Source organism: Sturnira hondurensis, unplaced genomic scaffold (assembly GCF_014824575.4).
Source record: "Sturnira hondurensis isolate 20B ecotype Veracruz unplaced genomic scaffold, ASM1482457v3 Scaffold0006496, whole genome shotgun sequence".
Lineage (NCBI taxonomy): Eukaryota > Metazoa > Chordata > Mammalia > Chiroptera > Phyllostomidae > Sturnira > Sturnira hondurensis.
In genome coordinates, this window is record NW_028079127.1 from 5,569,965 (window position 1) to 5,593,334 (window position 23,370).

The window sequence follows — 23,370 nt, forward strand, 5'->3', positions numbered from 1 at the left end:
ATCATAAAGAGCCAATTCTGAGATGAATATTTTCTTGGCCTATTGCAAAAATAAATTATATTGAGAAAGGTGACCTCTTAGAACAACTATATCTTACATGTAATAGGTTCTCAAAATATTTGTGGAATAAACTTATCCATTATTAAAATTTTAAGAATGAGTAAAAGACAGAAAACTGTACTTGAACAATTAAATTTTAAAAAAACACAATAAAAAATGTTTACAAAATAAAGTGCTTTAAAAGATTTTTTTAAAAAAGGAAAAAAAATTTAAGAATGATAACCATTAGAAATCAAGTTGAATGGAAGTCCAAAAACTACGGAATTAAAGAGACCACAATCATCCAGACTTGTTGGAGGAGAGGAGACGCAGAGACGCCCACATGTGATGAATAAAAATTCAAGGGATATCTCAGGGGCAAGGAGTCCCAGCCCTACACCAGGTTCCACAGCCCAAAATTCCAGTGCTAGGAAGGTAAGTCCCCATAACTTCTGGCTGCAAAAACCAGTGGGGATTGTGTTGCTGGAAGAAACTTCTAGAAGCAGTTCCTCTTAAAGAACCCACACATGGAATTAGTCAGACTTTCTCCTTCTGAGCTTTATGCCGAGGTAGCAGCTTGAAAGGCACTGGTGGCACATTGGGAGGAAGTGAAATGTCTGGAAACAAGGTGAGAGCTGGGGGACAGCTTTCTCCCAGACAAAAAGGTGGGCAGAGGCCACTGTTCTTCCTCTGAAACCCTGCCTCCAACAGACTCCATCAACCTGGTAACACAGTTTGCCCTGCCATGGAGATCCTCTAGGGCTCAGCCCTCATCCAACTTATAGGCCCACCTAAGCTGTTCACAGTAGTTTATCCGTAAGAATGGAAATGGTCTTGGTTCATGCTTCATAGCAACAGATGACCTCAGTTAGCCCCAGCCCCCTGTACCTATTGCTAAGTGGCCTGGGCCTGGCACTAGCAGTAGCCAGACTAGGTTCACAGCTTGGCTTCACCTGCAAATGTCTAAGCCCAGCACAAGAAGCAGCCATCTGCAGGTTGCTTTATAGCTCATACAGGGTGGACCTGGGCAAACACAGGTGGGGACTGACCTTGGCCTGCATAACCTGGGAAAACCCAGAGCCTTCACATGCAGTAGACAGCTACACACCATATTGGAGAACCACCACCCTGCCCCTGCATAGCTGATCTTCCACAGAGGGCAGAGGTTGGTGGTCAGTGGTCACAGCCAATCCTTGTAGCTGACTGGCCTGAATAAATCCCTTCTATTAACCTGTCAGCAGCACCAAGGCTCAACTACAAGAGGAGGGTGTACTCAGTCCATACAGAGAGTACACCTTGGGTGAGAAGGGAGGTTGTATCACTGGATCACATAGGACACCTACTATATTAGGCCACGCTACCAAGACAGGAGTCAGAGCAGCTCTGCCTAATACATAGAAACAAACACAGGGAGGCTGACAAATTAAGGAGACAAAGAAACATGGCACAAATGAAAGAACAGATCAAAATTCCAGAAAAAGAACTAAACAAAATGGAGATAAGCAATCTATTAGATGTAGAGTTCAAAACACTGGTTATAGGATTTCCAGCCAAGATGGAGGCACTGGTAGATACACTATGCCTCCTTGCATAACCAAAAGAAGGATTACAACAACAAATTTAAAAACAAAAAGTACTCAAAACTGTCAGAAAATTAGAATTGTATGGAAGTCTCCAAGGAGTTAAAGAAGAAACATTGATTCAGACTGGTACGAGGGGTGGAGATGGGCAGGTGGGGTAGAGAGGATACGCTACAAGGCGACTGGAGGACTGGCGACTGGTGGTCACAGATTTGCATGTGGATAACTGGGAAGAAAAACTGGGGAGCAAAAGAGACCACACAACCTAGGGTTCCAATGCAGGGATATAAAGCCTAAAACCTCTGGCACTAAAAACCTGTGGGGGGTTGCAGCAATGAGAGAAACCTCTAGCCTCCTAGAATGTACACAAACCCACCCACCCAATATTCAGCACCAGAAGGGCCCAATTTGCTTGTGGGTAGTAGGGGAAGTGACTGAAAGCCAGCCAAGATCCAAGCAAGCAGTGTTGTTCCCTCTTGAGCCCTCCCCCATATACAGTGTCACAAGGCAGCAACCTGGGTCGCCCGGCCCTGGCAAATACCTAAGGCTCCACCCCTTACAACTGTAATAGCTGCACTGAGACAAAAAAAAAAGGCCCTTATGAAAGAACAGATCAAACTCCAAAAATAGAAGTAAGTGATGAAGAGACAGCCAACCTATCAGATGCAGAGCTGAAAACACTGGTAATCAGGATGCTCACAGAAATGCCTGAGTATGGTTGCAAAACAGAGGAAAAAGTCAAGGCTATGCAAATGAAGAGAAATGTAGAGAACCAATAGTAAAGTGAAGGAAATGGGACTCAAATCGACAATTTGGAGCAGAAGGAAGAAATAAACATTCAACCACAACAGAATGAAGAAATAAGAATTCACAAAAAAAATGAGGAGAGGATTAGGAACCTGAGACAACTTTAAACATTCCAACATCAAATTACAGGGGTGCCAGAAGAAGAGGAAGAGCAAGAAATTAAAAACTTATTTAAAAAAATAATGAAGGGAAACTTCCCCAATCTGGTGAAGGAAATAGGCTCCCAGGAAGTCTAGGAAGCTCAGAGTCCCAAAAAAGTTGGACCCAAGGAAGCACACACCAAGGCACATCATAATTACATTAGCCAAGATTAAAGATAAGGAGAGAATCTTAAAAGCAACAAGATGAGACAGTTACCTACAAAGAAGTTCCCATCAGACTGTCATCTGATTTCACAAAAGAAACCTTGCAGGCAAGAAGGGACTTGAAAGAAGTATTCCAAGTCATGAAAGGCAAGGACCTACATCCAAAATTGTTCCATCCAGCAAAACTTTCATTTAGAATGGAAGAACAGACAAAGTGCTTCTCAGATAAGGTCAAGTTAAAGGAGTTCATCACCACCAAGCCTTTATTATATGAAATGTTAAAGGGACTCATTTAAGAAACAGAACATCAAAAACTATGAACAATAAAATGACAACAAACTCATTACTATCAACAATTGAACCTAAAAACAAAAACCAAGGAAACAAGTAGAAGAACAGGAACAGAACTAGAGAAATGGAGATCATATGGAGGGTTTTCAGTGGGGAGGAGGAGGGGAAGAATGGAAGGGAAAGGTACAGGGAATAAGAAGCATAATTAGTAGGCATAAAATAGATGGAGGGAGGTTAAGAATCTTACAGGAAACAGAAGCCAAAGAACTTATATGTACAACCTATGGACATGAACTAAGGGGGTGGGTGGGTGGGATGCTGGAGTTCAGGGGTGAGGTGGGGTAGTGTAGGGCGGAGGGGGGATAAAGGGGAGAACAACATCAAAAAGAAATACTAATTGGTAGTTACAGAATAGTCATGGGGATGTAATGTACAGTATAGGAATAGTGTAGTCAAAGAACTTATATGTGTGACCCATAGACATAAATAAAGGTATATGGATTGTCTGCGGTAGTGGGGAATGCTGGGTGATGTGGGGCAAAGGAGGAAAATTGCACAACTGTAATAGCATAATCAATAAAATGTAAGTAAAAATCTGAGAAATAATAGTAGTAATAGCTGATTACTATTTTTTAGTATACAGCAAATGTCTGTACAGCTTGCTTCCTTCCCCATTTAAGTCCCTGTTAAAAACTTTCTTCAATATCTAAACAGCAAAAATACTGAAACCTAAAAAGTACCCAGACAAAAAAATATAATTTGTAAGTATCACTAAGACCAACTATTTGTATCTTTATAAAATAAAATGTGAAAGTCACAATAGGCCAGGAACCTGGATTGGATGCAGTGTCCAGCACTTCCTAACCAGTGACCCCATCCAGTAGCATCTTCTGGTGTCTGCACTTTGTTACCTGGGGAGGTATAAACACTGTTCTTAGGCTCCAGTTTAGGATTGCACAGGTTAATGCATGTGAGGCAATACTTCAAATATTTTAACTGCTATTAGAAGTATTGCAAAGTAGTGGCAAGTGCATAGTTTTAAAAGTCTAACCTGATAGTTGTTTGAACAAGCTTAATGAGGCTTGATCTTCTTATTTCTTAAGACAAATTAATGGGCATATTATAATAGTTTGCTATTAATTAGTATTCCTCCTATTACACACCAAGCACATTCTTCACTACGTTTTAGAGTAATTTAATTTTCCTTGCTGTCTTAAGTGGGGGAAAAAGTTACTTTCCCCTACTCAGTGCTTATAATGAATACATTCAGTGGGAAACTAAAAAATGTCTTGAAATAATAATGTCATAAATCAGACAGCAATTCTAACACCATACATCTCCCAAATGGAAAGAAATTCAAAGAGATTTTCACTTTTTTAAAATACTGAAACAGTATTCATCATTTATTTGGCAGTGAGCCATTATAGAGGCAGCACGCACCCTGAGCAGCGAGAGTGGCACTGCTTTTAATATATGTTAGTGTTATTTTATGCTTTATGTGTTTTTTTGGTATGTTATTTTTTTGTATCTGGTAATGCTCTAAAAATTTTCAATATAAATTAATGGTAACTGCTTCTTTGATTTTTAGCATTTTAGCTTACAATAGTTTTCACAGAAATGCTCTATTTTTGGGTGGCTTTTGGACAGCACGGGAAACTTGTATTCTAGACATAGATGTTAATTAGAAACCAGACCCCTCCTGCTACTGATACAAAAGGGTATAAATAAAATGTCAAATTCATTGCAAAAGTCCCGGAATGATGAGTCAGACACTGTGCATGTATAACAAAAAGCATGTTTCCATTGGGTGGAACCAAGGAATTCTGGTTTGTAAAATGAAATTTTCTTGCCCAGCCACACCCATTTAGACAGTTCTACCACAAGACTTTGAAGGAGTAGCTGCATAAATTACCACACCGCAGGCATTTCTTTGCAGGCTATGAACCAACAAAGAAGTGCTAGTAATCAGAGGCAAGGAAGGAGCTCTCAGGAAAGAGGGGAGAGATAAGTGTTGGAGTAGAAAAAGGCTGGGGGCTCAGAGCATATGAAGGTAGTATCACCTGGGCTAAAGAAGAAACATGTTTTCACTTTCACTGTCTAACTAATCAGCGGTATATGTTTTTATTTCTGGAAGTTGGCAGATATGCTAGAACATGGTTACTTAACCTGTTCTAGTATCTGAATCTCAAAAACAAGAAGTCTCAAAGTACCATAAATAAAATACTCTGCAGCTATACTTCAGACAAAACAAACTCTAGTAATAAAGGAGTTACCCACAGGCAGGGATAGCTAGTTGTTCTTCCTTCACTGGGATTGGAAACCAAAGATAATTACTAAAAATATATTGTCACCTGAAAACACTTAAGCAAATTTTACTGGATACTAAGAATATGACTGCAAAAGAAAATATACTCTACTAAATTTGTAAATTCAGTGGATTAGGAGAAATTAACATAATTGGAGTTCTGTAGGACAAAATGTTACGACACATACTTCAAAGTTTTGAAAGAAAGGGAAAACCTAGCATTTTTGGATGCCTAATACTTCAAGATACTCAATTTGAAGACAAAGTTGTTCAGAAATGCCAAATAACAGGTAATATACACATACATATAAGAAAATCACAAACCTTAAAATGTTTTAAATAAAAATGAATCAAAAAGGATCATATTTGCAGTCTGAATATTCTCACTTTTTATAAAACCAAGCCTTTCTTCCTTTTCTGTGGGATGGCAATTGTGGCAGAGAAGGCTAAAGGTGAGTAGGAGCAGAGATCAGATGGGCGCACAGGGATAGAAACTAAAAGGAAGAAAATTTTATTCTAGAAGTGGAAAAAAGTAATTATAGGTTTTTTTTTCATCCTAAAGTCTTATAGCACTTCTGTTAGCCTCTGTTGACAAGTAGCATTATTAATTTTGGGGAAGAAATCACCTGAGTCATTGAACAACAGTGCTGGCAAGTGTAAAATATTCAAAGAATGGAGGTAGATATTTTCAATAAAAAACTGTCTAAACTAAAAAGTGAATGGAGTGATTACACAGGTATGGACCACAAAACTGCTATCACTGTGATGGACCAACAGAATAATCTATACTTCCAGTTCACCAGAAACACCACCCCTGACAATGTTTAATATTCATCAAACTTTGTAAGGTTGGAGGAAGGGCTAGTGATAGAACTAAATAACCTACTTTACAATGGAAACTTTGATATCATCCCTTTTATTTGTAAGAAAAATTAGCTATTTAGAACAAACTGGTTTCTACATGTCTCAAAAAAATTAATGAAACTCAGACATCTGCAAATTACACACAGCACAAAGCATTTCTCTGCCTTTTAGCTTAATTGCCAAAGACATTCCTATCCTCAAGAGTCTAACAATTGCTGTACACTAAGATTTTCCAGAAGAAATAAAAATCAAGAGCAAAACCTAGCTTAAGTTGCTGTGGTGATGAAGAAATACAACAGCTTAAAAAAGAGTTAGTGAAAACCACAATCTAAAGTTGCTTGAATGTTTTTGCTTTTGCTACCTTATTCAAAACCAGACATGCAAAAAAAGCTCTTAGCTAAGAAGTCACTATTGTTTCTTATGATGAATCATTAAAGACATTTGTGAAAATTCAAATGGTTTTTAAAATTACATGAAACTGTATTTTAACAGGGTTTGATTTAGTTGTCAGAAATCAAATTTCCAACTGTATTCTGTAACAGTTTACTCAATAACCGTGAGCTCTATCACAAGCATGGAATCCCCAGAAAACCTTAGAACTCTAAAAATTCATGCAGCAACACTCTTACCACTTACTCAGCAGAATCTATTTTATATCTTAATACTAATATAATTTCCTAACTCACAACAGTATAGTACAACTTAATTAAAAATGAGAAGAGGAGGGAAAGAAAGAGTGAAGAACTAGTACTCATCAGCAAGTGATGACCATGTAAAACACTGTCTCGAGAAAAAATGCACTCAGCGCCAAGGAGCATTTAGCATGGGAGCTCAGTAAAATCACACACTTTGTTTTTAACACTAACCAAGTGTTGTTTAAAACCACAGGGAAACAAACATTAAGGGTTTAATCCATCATCAAACTATTTTAAGTGGTACAGCAAACATTTATGATAAAAACACTAAGCCAAATGGGAATAAAGGGGGAGCATTTCTCGACATAAAAAGGTCATTTATGAGAGACCTACAGCCAACATCATACTCAATGGGCAAAAACTAAAAAGCCCTTCCACTAACATCAGAAACAAGACAAGGCTGTCCATTTTCACCACTTCTATTCAACATAGTATTGGCAGTTTTAGCCACAGCAATCAGACAAGAAAAGGAAATAAAAGGCATCCAAATTGGAAAAGAGGAAACAAAACTAACTGCTTGCAGATGACATAATAGTGTACATAGAAAATTCTATAGACTCTGCCAAAAAACTGTTCAACCCAATAAATGAATCTGGCAAAACAATGGGATACAAAGTCAATATCCAGAACTCAAAGGCATTTTTGTATACCAACGATGAAACAGCAGAAGCAGAAATCAAGAAAAAAAATCCCATTTGATATAGCAAAAAGAAAAATAAAATATCTAGGAATAAACCTAACCAAAGAGGTAAAAGACCTGTACTCAGAAAACTATACAACACCAAAGGAAGAAATAAAGGAAGACAAAACAAATGGAAATATATACCATGTTCAAGGATTGGAAGAATTAACATCATCAAAATGTCCGTACTACCCAAAGCAATTTACAGATGCAATGCAATACCTATTAAAGTACCAATGGCATATTTCACAGACATAGAACAAACATTTCAAAAATTTGTAGGGAACCATGAACGAACCAGAATAGCAGCTGCAATTTTGAGAAGGAAGAGCAAAGTATGAGGGATCACAATACGTGATATCAAACTGTATTATAAGGCCACTGTAATCAAAGCACCCTGGTACTGGCATAAAAACAGGCACATAAACCAATGGAACAGAACAGAGAGCCTAGAAATAAACCCAAATCTCTATGGCCAATTAATATTCGACAAAGGGGGCAGCAAATTAAAATGGAGTAAAAATAGCCTCTTCAACAAATGGTGTTGGGAGAGCTAGACAGCTACATGCAAAAAATGGAACTCAATCACCAACTTACACCATACACCAAAATAAATTCAAGGTGGACAAAAGACTTAAATATAAGCCAAGACACCGTTAAAGTCCTAGAAGAGAACACAGGCAGGAAAATCTCAGATATTTCACGCGGCAATATTTTCACTGATACGTCCCCTGGAGGAAGGGACATAAAGGAAAGAATAAACAAATGGGATCTTATCAAAATAAAAAGCTTTTGCATAGCTAGAGAAAACAGAATTAAAATACGAAAAGAACCAACCATATGGGAAAACATATTTGCCAATGATACCTCAGACAAGGGTTTAATTTCAAAAATATATAAAGAACTCACACGACTCCACTCTAAGAAGACAAGCAACCCAATTAAAAAATGGGCAAAGGACTTGAACAGATACTTCTCCAAGGAGGACATACAGAGGGTCCAGAGACACATGAAAAGATGCTGAGTATTGCTAGCTATCAGAGGCATGCACATTAAAACCGCAGTGAGATACCACTTCATACCAGTCAGAATGGCCATCATAAACAAAGCAACAAAGAACAAGTGTTGGGAGAGGTTGTGGAGAAAAAGGATCCCTAGTACACTGTTGGTGGGATTGCAGACTGGTATAACCACTACGGAAAACAGTATGGAATTTTCTCAGAAAACTAAAAATAGATCTGCCTTTTGACCCAGCAATTCCACTGCTAAAATTATATCCTAAGAACCCTGAAGCACCAATCCAGAAGAACCTGTGCACCTCAATATTCATAGCAGCACAATTTACAATAACCAAGCGCTGGAAGCAACCTAGGTGCCCCATGAATAAATGAATGGATCAAAAAATTATGGTACATATACACAATGGAATTCTACGCAGCAGAAAGAAAGAAGGAGCTCCTATCCTTTGCAACAGCCTGGTTGGAACTGGAAAGCATTGTGCTAAGTGAAATAAGCCAGGCAGTGAAAGACAAATACCATATGAAATCACTTTTAATAGGAAGCTACACAACAAAACAAACAAATAAGCAAAATATAACCAAAGACACTGAAATAGAGAACAGGCTGACAGTAACCAGAGGGGAGAGGGGAGGAAATTTCAGGGGAAAGGGGGAAGGCTTTGCAGTGACAAGTATAAAGGACATATGGACAAAAACAAGGGGCGGGGTGGAAATAGGAGGGAGGTGAGGAGGGCTGGAGGGGTGGGCTGTGATGGGGGTAAAAGGCAGAAAACTGTACTTGAACAATTAAAAAATATTTTAAGTGATTTGAAGACACAAACTTAAGTTTTCTGGGAAACACATGTTTAACTGATGCTTGAAAAGTAAAATGGAAAATATTTCTTCCTTTTTAATTAAAATTCCACAATTTTTTCATCAAAACTTAAATATAGAAAAAACTGAAGTCTCCCCTAATTACCACTTATAACCCCAGTCTTCTACTTATGAGTGACCACTGTTAGCAACTTAAAACTATATGTATCCTTTCAAATCATTATTCTGCATCTATGTACACACATACCTATAGAATGTACAGTTTGCTTTGTGTTTAAGTATTTAACTTACTGCCAATGAATGGAATGTAGAATATGCATTTAAAGGGGGAATCTTGTTAATTTTTAACAGATTTCTTATTCTGATGATGCTAACAAGTAAACTGAGTCACAACTTCATACCAGATAGGTCTTGGAAATGATGCTAGTTAAATTAATGCATATGAACTTGGGGATAAATACATTTAGCAAAAGATAACTGTAACTTGCAATAAAAAGGTTCAAAGGGGTAAACGCTCGAAACTTCAAACATCCACTTTTATATCGATTATTCACAGGTCTATCTGATGTTTGACGTAGATATAAAGAGAAGAGAAGAATTATAGGGAAAGAGGAGACAAGATATGGGCAGGTACCAGAGGAAAAGGCAGGACTTTGCAAGGGTAAGATTGAGGAGGTATATGCCTATATTTCCAGTGTTCCTAAGGTACACTTTTAAACTTTATTTTCAAAACCATTCTTCTTTCCCAATAGTACTTTTCTGTCCCTGATATCACCACTTTCCCCACTAGTGCTTCAGGCTAGAAATTTGAAGTATCTTCTTCAATTCATATATCCTACAAGTTGGGCAATACTATCCTTTCTCTAAAGTGTTTTAAATTCCCTTTACTTTTCTTTTTTTAAAAATGTTTTATTGATTATACCATTACAGTTGTTCTATTCCCCCCTTCATTCCCCTCCACCCTGCACACCCCCTCCTCCACCATTTACCCTTTAGTTTATGACCACATGTCTCAAGTTCTTTAGATTCTATATTTCCCCCACTATTCTTGCCCTCCCCCTATTTTCTACACTCTTTTCTGTACCTTCTCCCCCCTTCTCCTCCTCCCACTCCCCTGTTGCTAACCCTCCATGTGTTCTTCATTTCTATGGTTCCACTCCTGATCTAGCTGTCCTCTTGGTTTGTTTTGTTTTAGGTGTGGTTATTAATAACTGTGAGTTTGCTGTCCCTTCACTGTTCATATTTTTTACCTTGTTTTTCTTAGATAAGTCCCTTTAACATTTCATATAATAAGGGCTTGGTGATGATGAACTCCTTGAATTTGATCTTATCTGAGAAGCACTTTATCTGCCCTTCTATTCTAAATGAAAGCTTTGCTGGATAGAGCAATCTTGGCTGTAGGTCTTTGGATTTCATGACTTGGAATATTTCTTTCCAGCTCTTTCTTGCCTGTAAAGTCTCTTTTGAGAAATCAGCTGACAGTCTGATGGGTACTCCTTTGTAGGTGACTGTCCCCTTATCTCTTGCTGCTTCTAGGATTCTCTCCTTCATTTTAATCTTGGCCAATGTAATTATGATGTGCCTTGGTTTGTTCTTCCCTGTGTTTAACTTCTTTGGGACTCTCTGAGCTTCCTGGATTTCCTGTAGGTCTATTTCCTTTGCCAGACTGGGGAAGTTCTCCTTTATTATTTTTTCAAATTTAAGTTTTCCACTCGTGGCTGTTCCTTTATAATTCGGATATTGGAGCCTTTAAAGATGTCCTGAAGGTTCCCAAGTCTCTCCTCATTTTTTTGAATTCTTGTTTCTTCATATTTTTCTGTTTGGTTGTTTCTTTCTTCCTTCTGGTCCACTCCCTTGATTTGAGTCCCAGTTCCCTTTCCATTATTATTGGTTTCCTGTGTATTCCCCTTCATTTCAAGTAGTTTAGCCTTAATATGTTCCTCTAATTTGTGACTAAAATCAACCAGTTCTGTGAGCATCCTGATCACCAGTGTTTTGAACTGTGCATCTGAGAGGTTCGCTTTTTCTTTTTCACTTAGAGTTATCGGCTCTGGGGCTTTCAGTTCTTCTTGAGCCATGTTTTGTACTGTTTGTGCCTATTACATATGAGGAGTGAAGCCCTAGGTGTTCACCAGGGTGGGGCAACTCAGTCCCTGGGTTGTGATGCTGTATGTGGGTGTGGGGGGGCGGGAGGGGGGTCAAAGGACATCAATGGAGGTCGCCTCTGCTGCCTCCCGCCACCGGGGCCCATGTGGTCAGTCCCACTGTGTGGGAATGTGCGACCGCGGTCAACCTGCCACTTTGTGTCCTCACTGGGTTCGCCGCTGCGGCCTGCGTGGTCCGTCTCACTGCTCACTCCTCTGCTGGTTTATCGGTCCAGTTGAATGGTTCGTTCTTGTTGGACTTCCATATAGTTCAATTTTCTGTTCTTTGGCTGCATCATTGTTTACTAAACCTTTGTTGCATTCAAACTTGGTTGTGGGAGAAGGCACAGTGTTTCCACCTACGCCTCCATCTTGGCGGAAGTGCCCTTTACTTTTCATTTCCTCTGATAGTACCTATCACTTCATTCTCAGTTCCACTGCTGCATGGCTTTCTGTCCCCTCGTAGGTTTATTATTTCCCAACCAACAAACCTTGAAGAAAACTTTCTGCTCACATACTTCTGACACCAATGTATGGGGTTTTCTACACCAAGCAATTCTCCAGTTCTCTGTGAACACATATTGAATGTCTTGTAATTTAATTCAACCCTGACACCAACTAACCAGAATTAGTGTAAGGGCTCATTTCCACAAGACTCCTCCCTAATTTTGCTCAAGTGTTGAGTGCTCAGGATACCCACAGTTCTATCCAACTTGGCTACAAATTGGAGCCTCCCACCCCCTCCTCAAGTTTGATAATTTGCTATGACGGCTTACAGAATGCAGAGAAATAGTTTACTTATGTTTACTGTTTATTTTAAGGGTCCTGAGTACAGGAGCTTCTGTCCCTGACAAGTTTGGGTACACCATCCTCCTGACACATGAATGCCTACTGGGAAACTCTTTAAACCCAGCAGTTTAGGCATTTTTATGGAGAATCCTTCACAGAGGCATGATGCATTATTAATTCAGTCTGCAGGTCCTCTCCCCTCCCTGGAAGATAGAAGGTGGAGCTGAAAGTTCCAAGTTTCCAATCAGATCTTCATCCTTCTGGTGACCAGTGCCATCCTGAAGCTAACCAGGAGCCCATCAAGAACTGCCTCACCAGATGCTCCCATTACCCAGGTAATGACAAGAGTTTTAGGAGCTCCATGTCAGGAACTGGTGAAGACCAAATGTTAGAAAAAGAGATGCTCCTAGCACCCCTTTTTCTACAAAGAATATTAGGCACTTCTGGCCAAGATGGAGGCGTAGGTGGAAACACTGTGCCCCCTTCCCACAACTACATTTAAAGACAATGAAGTTTTAGTAACAAAAACGCAGCCAAAACACAGAAAATTGAACTGTACGGAAGTCTGACAACAACGAACCATTCAGCCAGACCGAAGAGGGGAAAGTCAACGGCAGAGCAGGGTCGGGCAGGAAAGATCGTTCAGTTGGACTGACCCAGGAGCGTAGGTGGAGGCGGTTGGCGGATCCCAGGCATGGGGTGGCGACGGACGGACCCATTGAGGGCGCATGCAGGGTGGCTGGTTGACTGCAGTCATCGATTCGCGTGCAGATAAACCAAGCAAAGGAGCGAGCAGTGAGACAGACTGATCAGGCTAGGACCCCTGCGATGGGAATTAAAGCCTGAAAGCACGAAATGAAAAGACTTTTGGGGTCAAGGTGCCGGGAGAGGCTCCCGGGCTCACAGAGAGCTCGTTGGAGAGCCCCACAGGGTCCTAGAGAGTACATGGGCCTACACACCCGGGAACCAGCACCAGAGGGGCCCAATTTGCTTGTGGAAAGCCGCAGAGGGGACAGAAATCTGAGAGAGTGGAGCAGAGCAAAGTGCCATTTTTTCCCCTCTCTGACCCCACCTCCACATAGGGTCGCAACCCAGCGACTGGGTCACCCGGCCCTGGTGACCACCTAAGGCTCTGCTCCTCATACACAACAGGTGCGAACAGACCAAAATATTATGGCTCAAGAACAGCTCAAAGCCCTAGAGCCTATAATTCTTAGCGACGAAGAAATAGCCAACCTTTCATATGCACAGTTCAAAATACTGGTGATCAGGATGCTCACAGAACTGGTTGATTTTAGTCACAAATTAGAGGAACAAATGAAGGCTAAACTAATTGAAATGAAGGGGAATGCACAGGAAACCAATAGTAATGGAAAGGGAACTGGGACTCAAATCAAGGGAGTGGACCAGAAGGAAGAAATGACCAAACAGGAAAGAATCAAGAAACAAGAATTCAAAAATATGAGGAGAGGCTTATGAACCTTCAGGACATCTTTAAAAGTTCTAACATCCGAATTATAGGGGTACCAGAAGGGGAAGAGGAACAGCCACGAGTGGAAAACTTATTTGAACAAATAATAAAGGAGAACTTCCCCAGTCTGGCAAAGGAAATAGACCGCCAGGAAATCCAGGAAGTTCAGAGAGTCCCAAAGAAGTTGGATCCAAAGAGGAATATACCATGGTACATCATAATTACATTAGTCAAGATAACAATGAAGGAGAGAATTCTAGAAGCAGCAGGATATACGGGGACAGTCACCTACAAAGGAGTTCCCATCAGACTGTCAGCTGATTTCTCAAGAGACCTTACAGGCAAGAAGGAGCTGGAAAGAAGTATTCCAAGTCATGAAATCCAAAGACCTACAGCCAAGATTGCTCTATCCAGCAAAGCTTTCATTTAGAATGGAAGGGCAGATAAAGTGCTTCTTAGATAAGGTCAAGTTCAAGGAGTTCATCATCACCAAGCCCTTACTATATGAAATGTTAAAGGGACTTATCTAAGAAACAGAAGATAAAAAACATGTATACTAAGATGACAGCAAACTCAGTTATTAATAACCACACCTAAAACAAAAGCAAACTAAGAGGACCGCTAGATTGGGAGTTTCTACCTTCCCCCCTTCCTATCCTTCTCCATAGAAATGGAGATCGCATGGAGGGTTAGCAACAGGGGAGTGGGAGGAGGAGAAGGGAGGAGAAGGTACAGAGAATAAGAAGCATAGACAATAGGTAGAAAATAGACAGGGGGAGGGTAGGAATACTATGGGAAATACAGAATCTAAAGAACTAGTGACATGTAGACATGAACAAAAATGGGGGAATGGTGGGGGAGTGGTGTGGAGGGGAGTGAAGGGGGGAATGGGACAACTGTAATGGCATAATCAATAAAATATATTTTTTAAAAAAAAGAACTGCCTCACCAGATGTTCCCATTACCCAGGAAATTACAAGAGTTTTAGGAGTTCCATTTCAGGAACTGGAGAAGACCAAATGTTAGAAAAAGAGATGCTCCTAGCACCCCTTTTTCTTCAAAGGATATTAGGAGCTCTGTATAAAAAAGGGATGAAGATGATACAGGAGACCAAATAAGTAAACAGTTATTATGTTACAAAACTTTACTTCTCACTAGTCACAAACACAATCTGTCCACATGTCCCAATCACTCACAGTCCTGCCTCATGCCTGGGCAGAAGCTACCCCCTCCCCTTCTTTCTTAAATGACCTTTCCCCTAATCAATTTCTATACAGCCTTCTGAACTTCCAGACCAAGACAGTCTCTCCCCTGGTATTTTCTCTGAACTCCTATTACAGCAGCACATTGTTAGGTATGTTTTCAATTTGTCATTTACAGACAGTTTCTGGAAAAGGAAAATGTAGGAAAAATTTACTGCGCTTAAAGCAAGGACAGAATGATATAGTGCAGAAGAGATTTTGAATTCTGCTCTATTTTGGGGAAATTGATGAAAAAACAAACAAAATAATCAGCTTTGGGTTTTCTTTTTAAACTCTCTTATGGATAGTTCTCCAGCACAGAACATGGTACCTGACAGAGAAAGCAATTAACAGACATGCAATAAACACATTAACTATCAGAAATTCTCATGAACTAAAGAATGTTCTTTAATGTTTAAAATGGTTGCCTACAAGAAAAAAAACCCATCTAATGGAAAAACTGATTTATTTGGAAGACAACCTATAGTTTGTAATGAACGTACTCCTTGTTCGGTAAATCCTCAACATCAGTAATATTAACCTTGATTGCTCCTTCACTGTTTCTCTTTTGGTAAAACAGAGCTGAAAAAGAGTTCATGTAAATCCTAAGGCTCAATATGTAAAAAATGCCTTTTAAAAGACTTATGTTGACATATCTGTGACAATGGCAAATGGCAAAAGGGATTAAATTACTGACAAGATTCACAATTTTCACTTGTGTCACATTCATGTTTTCCTCTGGCCAAGAATTCATTCAGAAAAATTAGGTCTCACAGTCTTTTTTTCCAAGAATAATCAAGAGAAATAATACCAATTCTTCCACCTCCCCCAATAATAGTAATTCTTGATAAACAAAGACCTTGTTAGTTTTTAAGGAAGAGCCGCTTGGGAGAAAGCCAGTTAAAAATTATTTCATTGAATATCCTTAGATAAATGTAATAACATTTTGTTAGAGAAATGTGTTGTTCTGGCTACACATTAGACTGTTACACAACAAAGCTCTTCAAACCTCCTTCAATGGAAACCTATCTTTAAAATGTTATTTCATTAATTAGAATAAAGATTCCTTTAAAGGGCCTTTAAAGATACCTTCTTTTCCTTTTTCAAAATATTTTACTTACTTATTTTTTGGAGAGAGGTGAAGGGAGGGAGAAGGAGAAGAGGAACAGTGATAGAACTATTCCTCTATAGAACTATTCCTCTAGAACTATTCCACAGGTCTTCCTCTCTTATGCATCCCTACCAGGGACTGAACCCACAACCCAGACATGTGACCTGACCAGGAATCAAACCGGCTACCTTTTGCTCTGCAGTACCACACCCAACCAATTGAGCTACACTGGTCAGGGCTAACTGCTATGAATGAGTTTTATGTGTAGTTGTTTGGATACACATTTATTTTCTGGGAAGAAGGTAGGCCTTCCAATGCTTCTAACAAATTTCAAACTATCCAAAGTGTCAGGAATCAAGGTGTCAATGGCATGACTTGGTTCTCAATCAGTGCTTACCTCAAGATATAACTTGTAACTTTTTACACACAAAAAAATCCCAGACAATAGTGATTAAGAAGGTAGGAGCTGCAATCAGATGACTGAAGTCTGAATCCCAACTCCACTGCTTATTAGCTGAGTAACCTTGCCAAAGGAGACGTCACACTTCAGCCTTAGATCCACATTTGAAAATCAGGAATCAAGATTATATTTCATGAGACTGTTATGGATAAAAGTGATGCTGCATGAAAAGCTTAGCAAAAACACCTGGTGCACACATAAAGTTTAATACAGCATTAGTTATCACTGATACCGCCTGCTTTTCAGTTATCCTTTGTGAAGGCAGAATCTCCCAGATACCACTGCCTTGTGAAAGGTAGTTAAAAAGGGCTGAGCAGGTCTTTTTCTTGCCCTTCATAAAACTTTTCCTGGCTTGGTCAATAGTATTTCACACATCAACACCCCAGTTTTGACTTGATAGTGAGAACTTCAATATGCATTAATTTCTGAATCTTAAGAGGGGAAAATATTGATTCATTTGGACATCAAGCCCGATTTCAAATAAGTTTTGGATTTAAGACTGTTCATTGTTATTCTGTGGGGAAGGGTTGGGGGTTGAGATGTTTCTTTTTCATTTTGTAACTTTCATTGCTATTTGGCTAGTCAAATCATATATCTGTATTTCAACTGGGGTTTGTTGGGTACAGCGATTAATTATAGGCCATTTAGGAATCAAAGCACTACATTCAAATGATAGATGCTTTTTTTCTTTATTATTTGTATTATGAAAACCTAATTATAGTACAAAATAAATAGGATAAAACCTAGAGTCTCATGTCAAAGAATACTGACTAGGAATTCTTCAACATCCAAGTTATTTTTAGTTTTTACTGATTCCTGGTAGAACCCTTAGTATTTTTAACATAATGGGACAAAAAAAAAGTGCTAAACCTACTTTCTTCCCATTATAATCAGGAAGTTCATGTTCAATTGTCATTTCTTGAACTTAAAATTTCAACACTGTCAATTTTATTGGAGTTAACACATACTGGTTTTTGTCCTCTAATTTTTGATGCCCCCATCCCTGCCAAGTGTACTTTGCATGTAAAGAGCAGTCTTTGTCTGCCTGCATGTGAGATTTTTTATTGGAAAAGCAAACCGGCTAGATAGATTCACACAAAGTTATGAGAAGACTGAAGAACAATCTGATATAGGTCTCCATCATTATCTTAGCTCTTTCCTCCTTAGTTTATTTGGCCAGCAGAGGTTGGGAGAAGTTGCTTTAGAGGCATTTGGCTTTCTTTACCCTCATTCTCCCCCATCCCAATAAAAGGCCTTTATTATAGTAACAGAGTTCCATATTTAACTAAAAAGTGTTACAAGAGCAGCAACAACAACAACAACAAATCAGGGCTAATGGCTAGAAGACATATAAACACATTTCTGTCATCTAAATGAACTTTCAGATTGAGTCAATCCTACATTTAATTTACCTATAAAGGCTACATTTTATCTGTGGCAGTAGATACAGACACACACTCCTCTTGAAAAAAATATTAGAAAGTGTGAATTTATTCAAAGTTAGCCATGTTTCAATGGTTGTCAATTCAGCATAGAGAAACACATCAGAAATATTTTCTTTCTTCAGTGAAGGTATTACCAGTGCTTTGTGCAGTCTTCCCCAAAGTACTTCCATTCACCACACAATTATATCTCAAGGCTGAAGAGGACTAACCAAGCTTTAGCTGCCCTTCCTGCCTCCACCCCTGTATCCTGTTGCCCAAAGGCAAGAACAAAGACTATCTACCTCCTACTGTTTCCCTTTTGCATTCTGACTCTTAAAACAAAAAAACCCCACAAGTCAATGGGTTAACATAGGGAACACTTTTGGGGGGTATTGATATTTGTAGTTAAATAAAAGATTTAGGATTAATGTATCAAAGGATTTTATTTATCGAATAGAATCCTTTCTATGCTTGGGATAAAGTATGGAATAAAGTATGCTTTCATCAACTTTATTTAAATGATAATTTAGAAAATTCTATGATAGGAATAATTAGTCATTGAGAATCTTAACTAAATAGTTCTAATATGAAGACTGGAGGGGGAAGTACAGGCTGGAAGAGAAAATTAAAATTGCTCCATCACCGAATTGCTACTACCTGTACTTTCTGTTAGGGTGGGCGGGACTACAATCAAAATGGTGCCCGGACTACAATCCGGAAAAGACGGCTGACATCAAACCAGAGAGCTGGAAAGGGCGGGCTTTGCCCAAATGGAATATCCGCATAGCAACCTGAGTCGGAGGAAGAAACCACCAATGCTGTATTGCCGCTTTGTTTGGAGGGGCCCAATCCGCAGCTTCCATAGGGAGCCAACGAAAACAAAACCCCGCCATTTTCCCTATTCCTGCGCCATTTTCCCCATTCCTGCTGCGACTTCCCCATCCACTCTGTGTACACATTGGAGAACTTTGCCCGAGGTCACATACCCCAATAAAGCTCTATATATTGCCTAACTTTGTGGCTGATTGGCATTTTTTCCTCGGCAGAGCCTGAAAAAACCTTTCACTTTCCCCTCAATCTGACTTAAATGATAAATGTCCTTTAAAAGGTTAGATTGGTAGAACCATTAAGTAGAACGATGCCAATAAAACAAAAGAATTCATTCTGAGAAAATTAACAGAAATAATCCTGGATGTTTTCAAACACATAAATTGTAAGAAATTCTCAATGTTCAACTTTGATGAAAATACTAAGGTCTCCATTAAAATGCCCCTTCTGAGCCTGCTGCAGTCTTTTGCAAATCCGTAACAGATGAAAATCTAATGGCTTCAAATAAGTAAAGTATGTGAGAAAGGAGAAGCCCAAAAGCAATACACGTTATTAAATATTTACTTGGAATAAAGTACATGTCAGTCACTTCCCACCCCCCTATTGGCCCAGGTCTTAAAACCACCTGTTTCCCTTACAAAGATTATAATTAGGTTGTTGCTTTGCTTTAACCTTGACAATTTTATTTTGGAAAACTCAGGTATATAAAGTCACTCTTGAGGAAAGATGCAGAAAGCTGACAGCTGGGAAAAGGATTAGGAGGAGCACACAAAGTTTTTCTGGCAAAGAACATTGGTAGAGAAGGCAGTTAAGTGAGAGCGGGGTGAGAAAAGTATGCTAAGGTATGCTTTAAGAGGGAAAGACTTAGTGAAGTTTTTAGGGACTATCCAAAGCAGCGGCCCCCAACCTTTTTAGTGCCAGGGACTGATTTTGTGGAAGGTAATTTTTCCATTGAGAGGGTGGGGGGGTATACTTTTGGGATGATTCAAACACATTACATTCAAGCTCAGCTCCTACTGTGCAGCCCTAACAGGTACCAGTCTGCTTGTGGAGATTGGGCACCACTAATGCAAAGCATCTTAAAAAATCCTCATCACCTAATACATTCTTAAGTCAAAAAGAGCTTTAAATGTTTAATTGGAGAACCGCCCCCCCCGCACCCCCCCCCCCCNCCCCCCCCCCCCCCCCCCCCCCCCCCGCTGACAGTAAGTTCCTCTTAGAATATATATTCTCTGCATCAGACAAGGGTGATAGGCCCTACCTAGCAGGGCAGCTCAGTTGGTTTGAGTATTGTCCTGATCCACCATGGTTGTGGGTTTGATCCCCGGTCAGAGCACATACAAGAATAAGCCAATGAATGGATAAATACATGGAACAATAAATTGACGTTTCTATCTTAAAAAGACAAGTGAGCCCTGGCTGGTGTGGCTCAGTGGATTGAGTGCAGCTTTGTGAATCAAATGGTCACAAATTGGATTCCCAGTTATGACACATGCCTAGATTGCAGGCCAGGTCCCCAGTAGGGGGCGTGTGAGAGGCAACTACACATTGATGTTTCTCTCTCTCTCTCCTTTCCCCTCCCTAAAAATAAATAGATAAAAGCTTAAGGGGGGGGAAAAAAAAAGACAAGGGTGATAAATGGGTAGAAGGATCCTGGAGTGCCACAAAAGCAAAGCAGGTAAGTCTACAGTAACCAAATTTTTCCTGAGTATCCATTTAGTATACCGTTCATTACCTTAACCACATTAAAATATTTTTAAGGGCTTTCATAGAGATACAATCCTCTCTAAGCCTATTCTCTCCATGCTTTCAAATTCTGAAAGAAAGTAAAACTGTCACTCTAGAGGTCAGTTTTCTTTTATATTATCTTGCAATGCTTGCTACTATTTATCAGTTAAAATTCAGTTTTTCAATGCTTGTATGTTGGGAGTTAATAGAGCTCTCAGTGGCAGGCCTTCTTGTAAATGGGATAATGGAACAGAAAACTGTATCTTACACTCCACTACAAAAACATACTGTAATAACAGTGCTTCAGGATGGCTGATGCAATTTGTTGCTACGGTCAATATTTTGGTATTAAAACTGTGGCAACAAGAAGAGGACTGACAAACTAAGGTAAACTGTAGTTGCTTTAGTGAGTTTGTGGAATTGTGATTTATAAAGATAGGAGATAGCTAAGCATATAAAGAACTGAAGAATATAAAAAACTGTCTGGACTAAATCAGATCCTGCAGGGAAAAAAAATGTATTGATTTGTTTATCCTTTAAGCAACTGGAAAATACTGAGAAGATAGTAATATGAACTTGATGTCCATTTTAGATAATGATTGTATTTTAACATTTGCTAACTTTGCTTCTTCCTCTAACATTCTTGTTTGCTTCTCTTGGGAATCTGGACTTGTATTCTTGGTTTAGAGTATAAGGGAGTGGTAGGAAGAAGGAAGGCAATGTAGGAGGTTGAAAGTTGTCCATTTTATATAATTTTGGAGCTGGAAAGGGAAATTTGAGGTCAGAGTGGTTCAAACGTTGATTTTAGAACAGGAAACAGTAGTAAAGGATAATTAAGCTCCACAGGTAAGTCCTAAAGTGGGTGGGGTCAATACAAATTCAGCAAGTAAATCATTCAACAGTTTGAAGCAACCTTTGTTGTTCTCCAGCTGAGAATGCCAGCAGTGCTCAATTTTTTTCTGGTAGACAGATTTCTAAAAATTATCCTTAAGAGTCAGCTAGTTTAATAGAACTCTATATCAGGTTTATGGAGACAAAGGGCACAGCCCTAAAGCCTCTATGCAAAATCCAGCAAGACTCCTCACCTCTCTATTTTAGGTTACTTTTAAGCACTTTACTGGAGGAAAAATGAAAAAATAAAACGCTCTTATTTTCTCAAAGAGAGCAATATGACTGCAGAAGCCAAATCCACATTCAAAAATTTAAACTATGTATAGGATAACTTGGTGGTTACCAAATTGTACTCAACTCTTTTCTTCACCCAGTTATCTTTTCTCCCAGCTCAATTCCTTTGCCAGACAGGATCAGTACACACCCCCACGGCTATTTCATTTCATTGGCTGGCGGGCCATACTGCGGTCAAAACCCTTCAGATTTACTGTCCGGACGTCCGGTGTTTGTCAGAGATGTTACTCTGCTCACGGACTACTTTTACAAAACAAAAGCTGTCAGCGTAGAAATATAACTTAATTTAAAAGACCCAAGTACAATTAGTAAATTCGTTTGGTGAATAAAACCGTCTATATTTTAAATCTAGAAGGCAGTTCATTTTGTATGTTACTGCATCACCTGTCACTGATGTAAAAAGAGTGGAAAAATCACAAAATAATTATTTCATAATCTGCATTCAGGTGAGTCATAGAAGCCCACAAAAACTTGCAGGAGGCACAATCTGATGGTCCAGTCATTTCCTTTTCCAGAAGTGCATTTTGTCAGGACCCACCATATGTCACACACACTAGGATCAAAAGAGCAGGGTAGTGCCTACTCTGCGCATAACATTAATATAGGTACCAGCACAGGGGAGAGGGATAGGGCCGACTCTGTGGTGGGTTAAGACGGAAAGAAAAATCACTAACGACGGGAGCCAGACACATCTAAGGTGAAGGCTGGGAGGGAGAAGAACGTCGGGGAAGGGCCAGCGCCCAGCCGGGTTGGGCGGAGCAGTGGTCCCCCGGGGCAAACAGAAGGCTGGGCTGCGGGGAACCGCGCCAGGGGCTCGGGTCCGCTCTCACCTCCCTTGCAGGGTGTGCGGTGCTGGCTGTGTTGGGCTCGGTAGCCTTCGATAACTTCCCAGGAGCCGTTGTCGCGCCGGATGGGGAAGGACAGGCTCAGCACATGGTTGCAGGGCTTGATGATCCGCAGGATGCCGCGCACCCGGTTCCGCTTCTGCTCCTCACTCTCCCGGGTCTTCAGGTCCTCCACCAGCTTGTCCTCCACAATGCTGGCACCGCGGTCGAAGAAGCCCTCCACCATCTTGAAAAAGTTGGGGTCGTCCTCGTGGTCAGCCGCCGCGTCGCTGTAGTGTCGTCGGGAGGGCAGCGCTAGCCCCGGCTGCAGGGCGGTGGCGGCCGGCTGCCCGCGGGCCCGGCCCATCAGCGCAGCCGAATCCGTTGCAGTCGAGCCCAGGGTTGCGGGCCCGACGCGGGACAGCAGAAGCGCTTCGCCCAGGCAGCGGTACATGGCGGCGGAGAACAGCTGTGTAAAGCTCCGGGACCGTGGGAGGGAAGAAGGGCCCGGCGCGGGCTGCCGTTTTAAGCTGCAGCTTCCTGCCTTCCTAGCTGTCCCCTCCCCTTTTGCGCTCTACGCCTAACCCGGAGGATGGACTTTGGGGCCGCTGACCAACGTCGCCTGTGAATCGCAAGGCGGGGGGCGCGCGCCGCCCTGGGAGCCCGGCCTCCGCCTCCGCCACGGCCTCGCCTGGCCTTTCAAGCGGCGGCGCATGCTGACGGGGGCGCGCGGGGCAGTAGGGGGCGCGCAGGCGCGGGCGCCCG

At 40.5% G+C, this 23,370-nt stretch overlaps 1 protein-coding gene across 1 annotated transcript in view; it reads right to left on the reverse strand.

Annotated features, from left to right (window-relative positions):
• Window positions 1–23,317, reverse strand: part of GLUD1 (glutamate dehydrogenase 1) — a 46,527-nt gene extending 23,210 nt beyond the window's left edge. The window contains exon 1 of the mRNA XM_037049390.1: window positions 22,612–23,317. Within this exon, the coding sequence (XP_036905285.1) occupies window positions 22,612–23,059 (448 nt within the window). The 5' untranslated portion in view covers window positions 23,060–23,317. The remainder of the gene's footprint in view (window positions 1–22,611) is intronic.
• Between the last annotated feature and the right edge of the window lie 53 nt (window positions 23,318–23,370).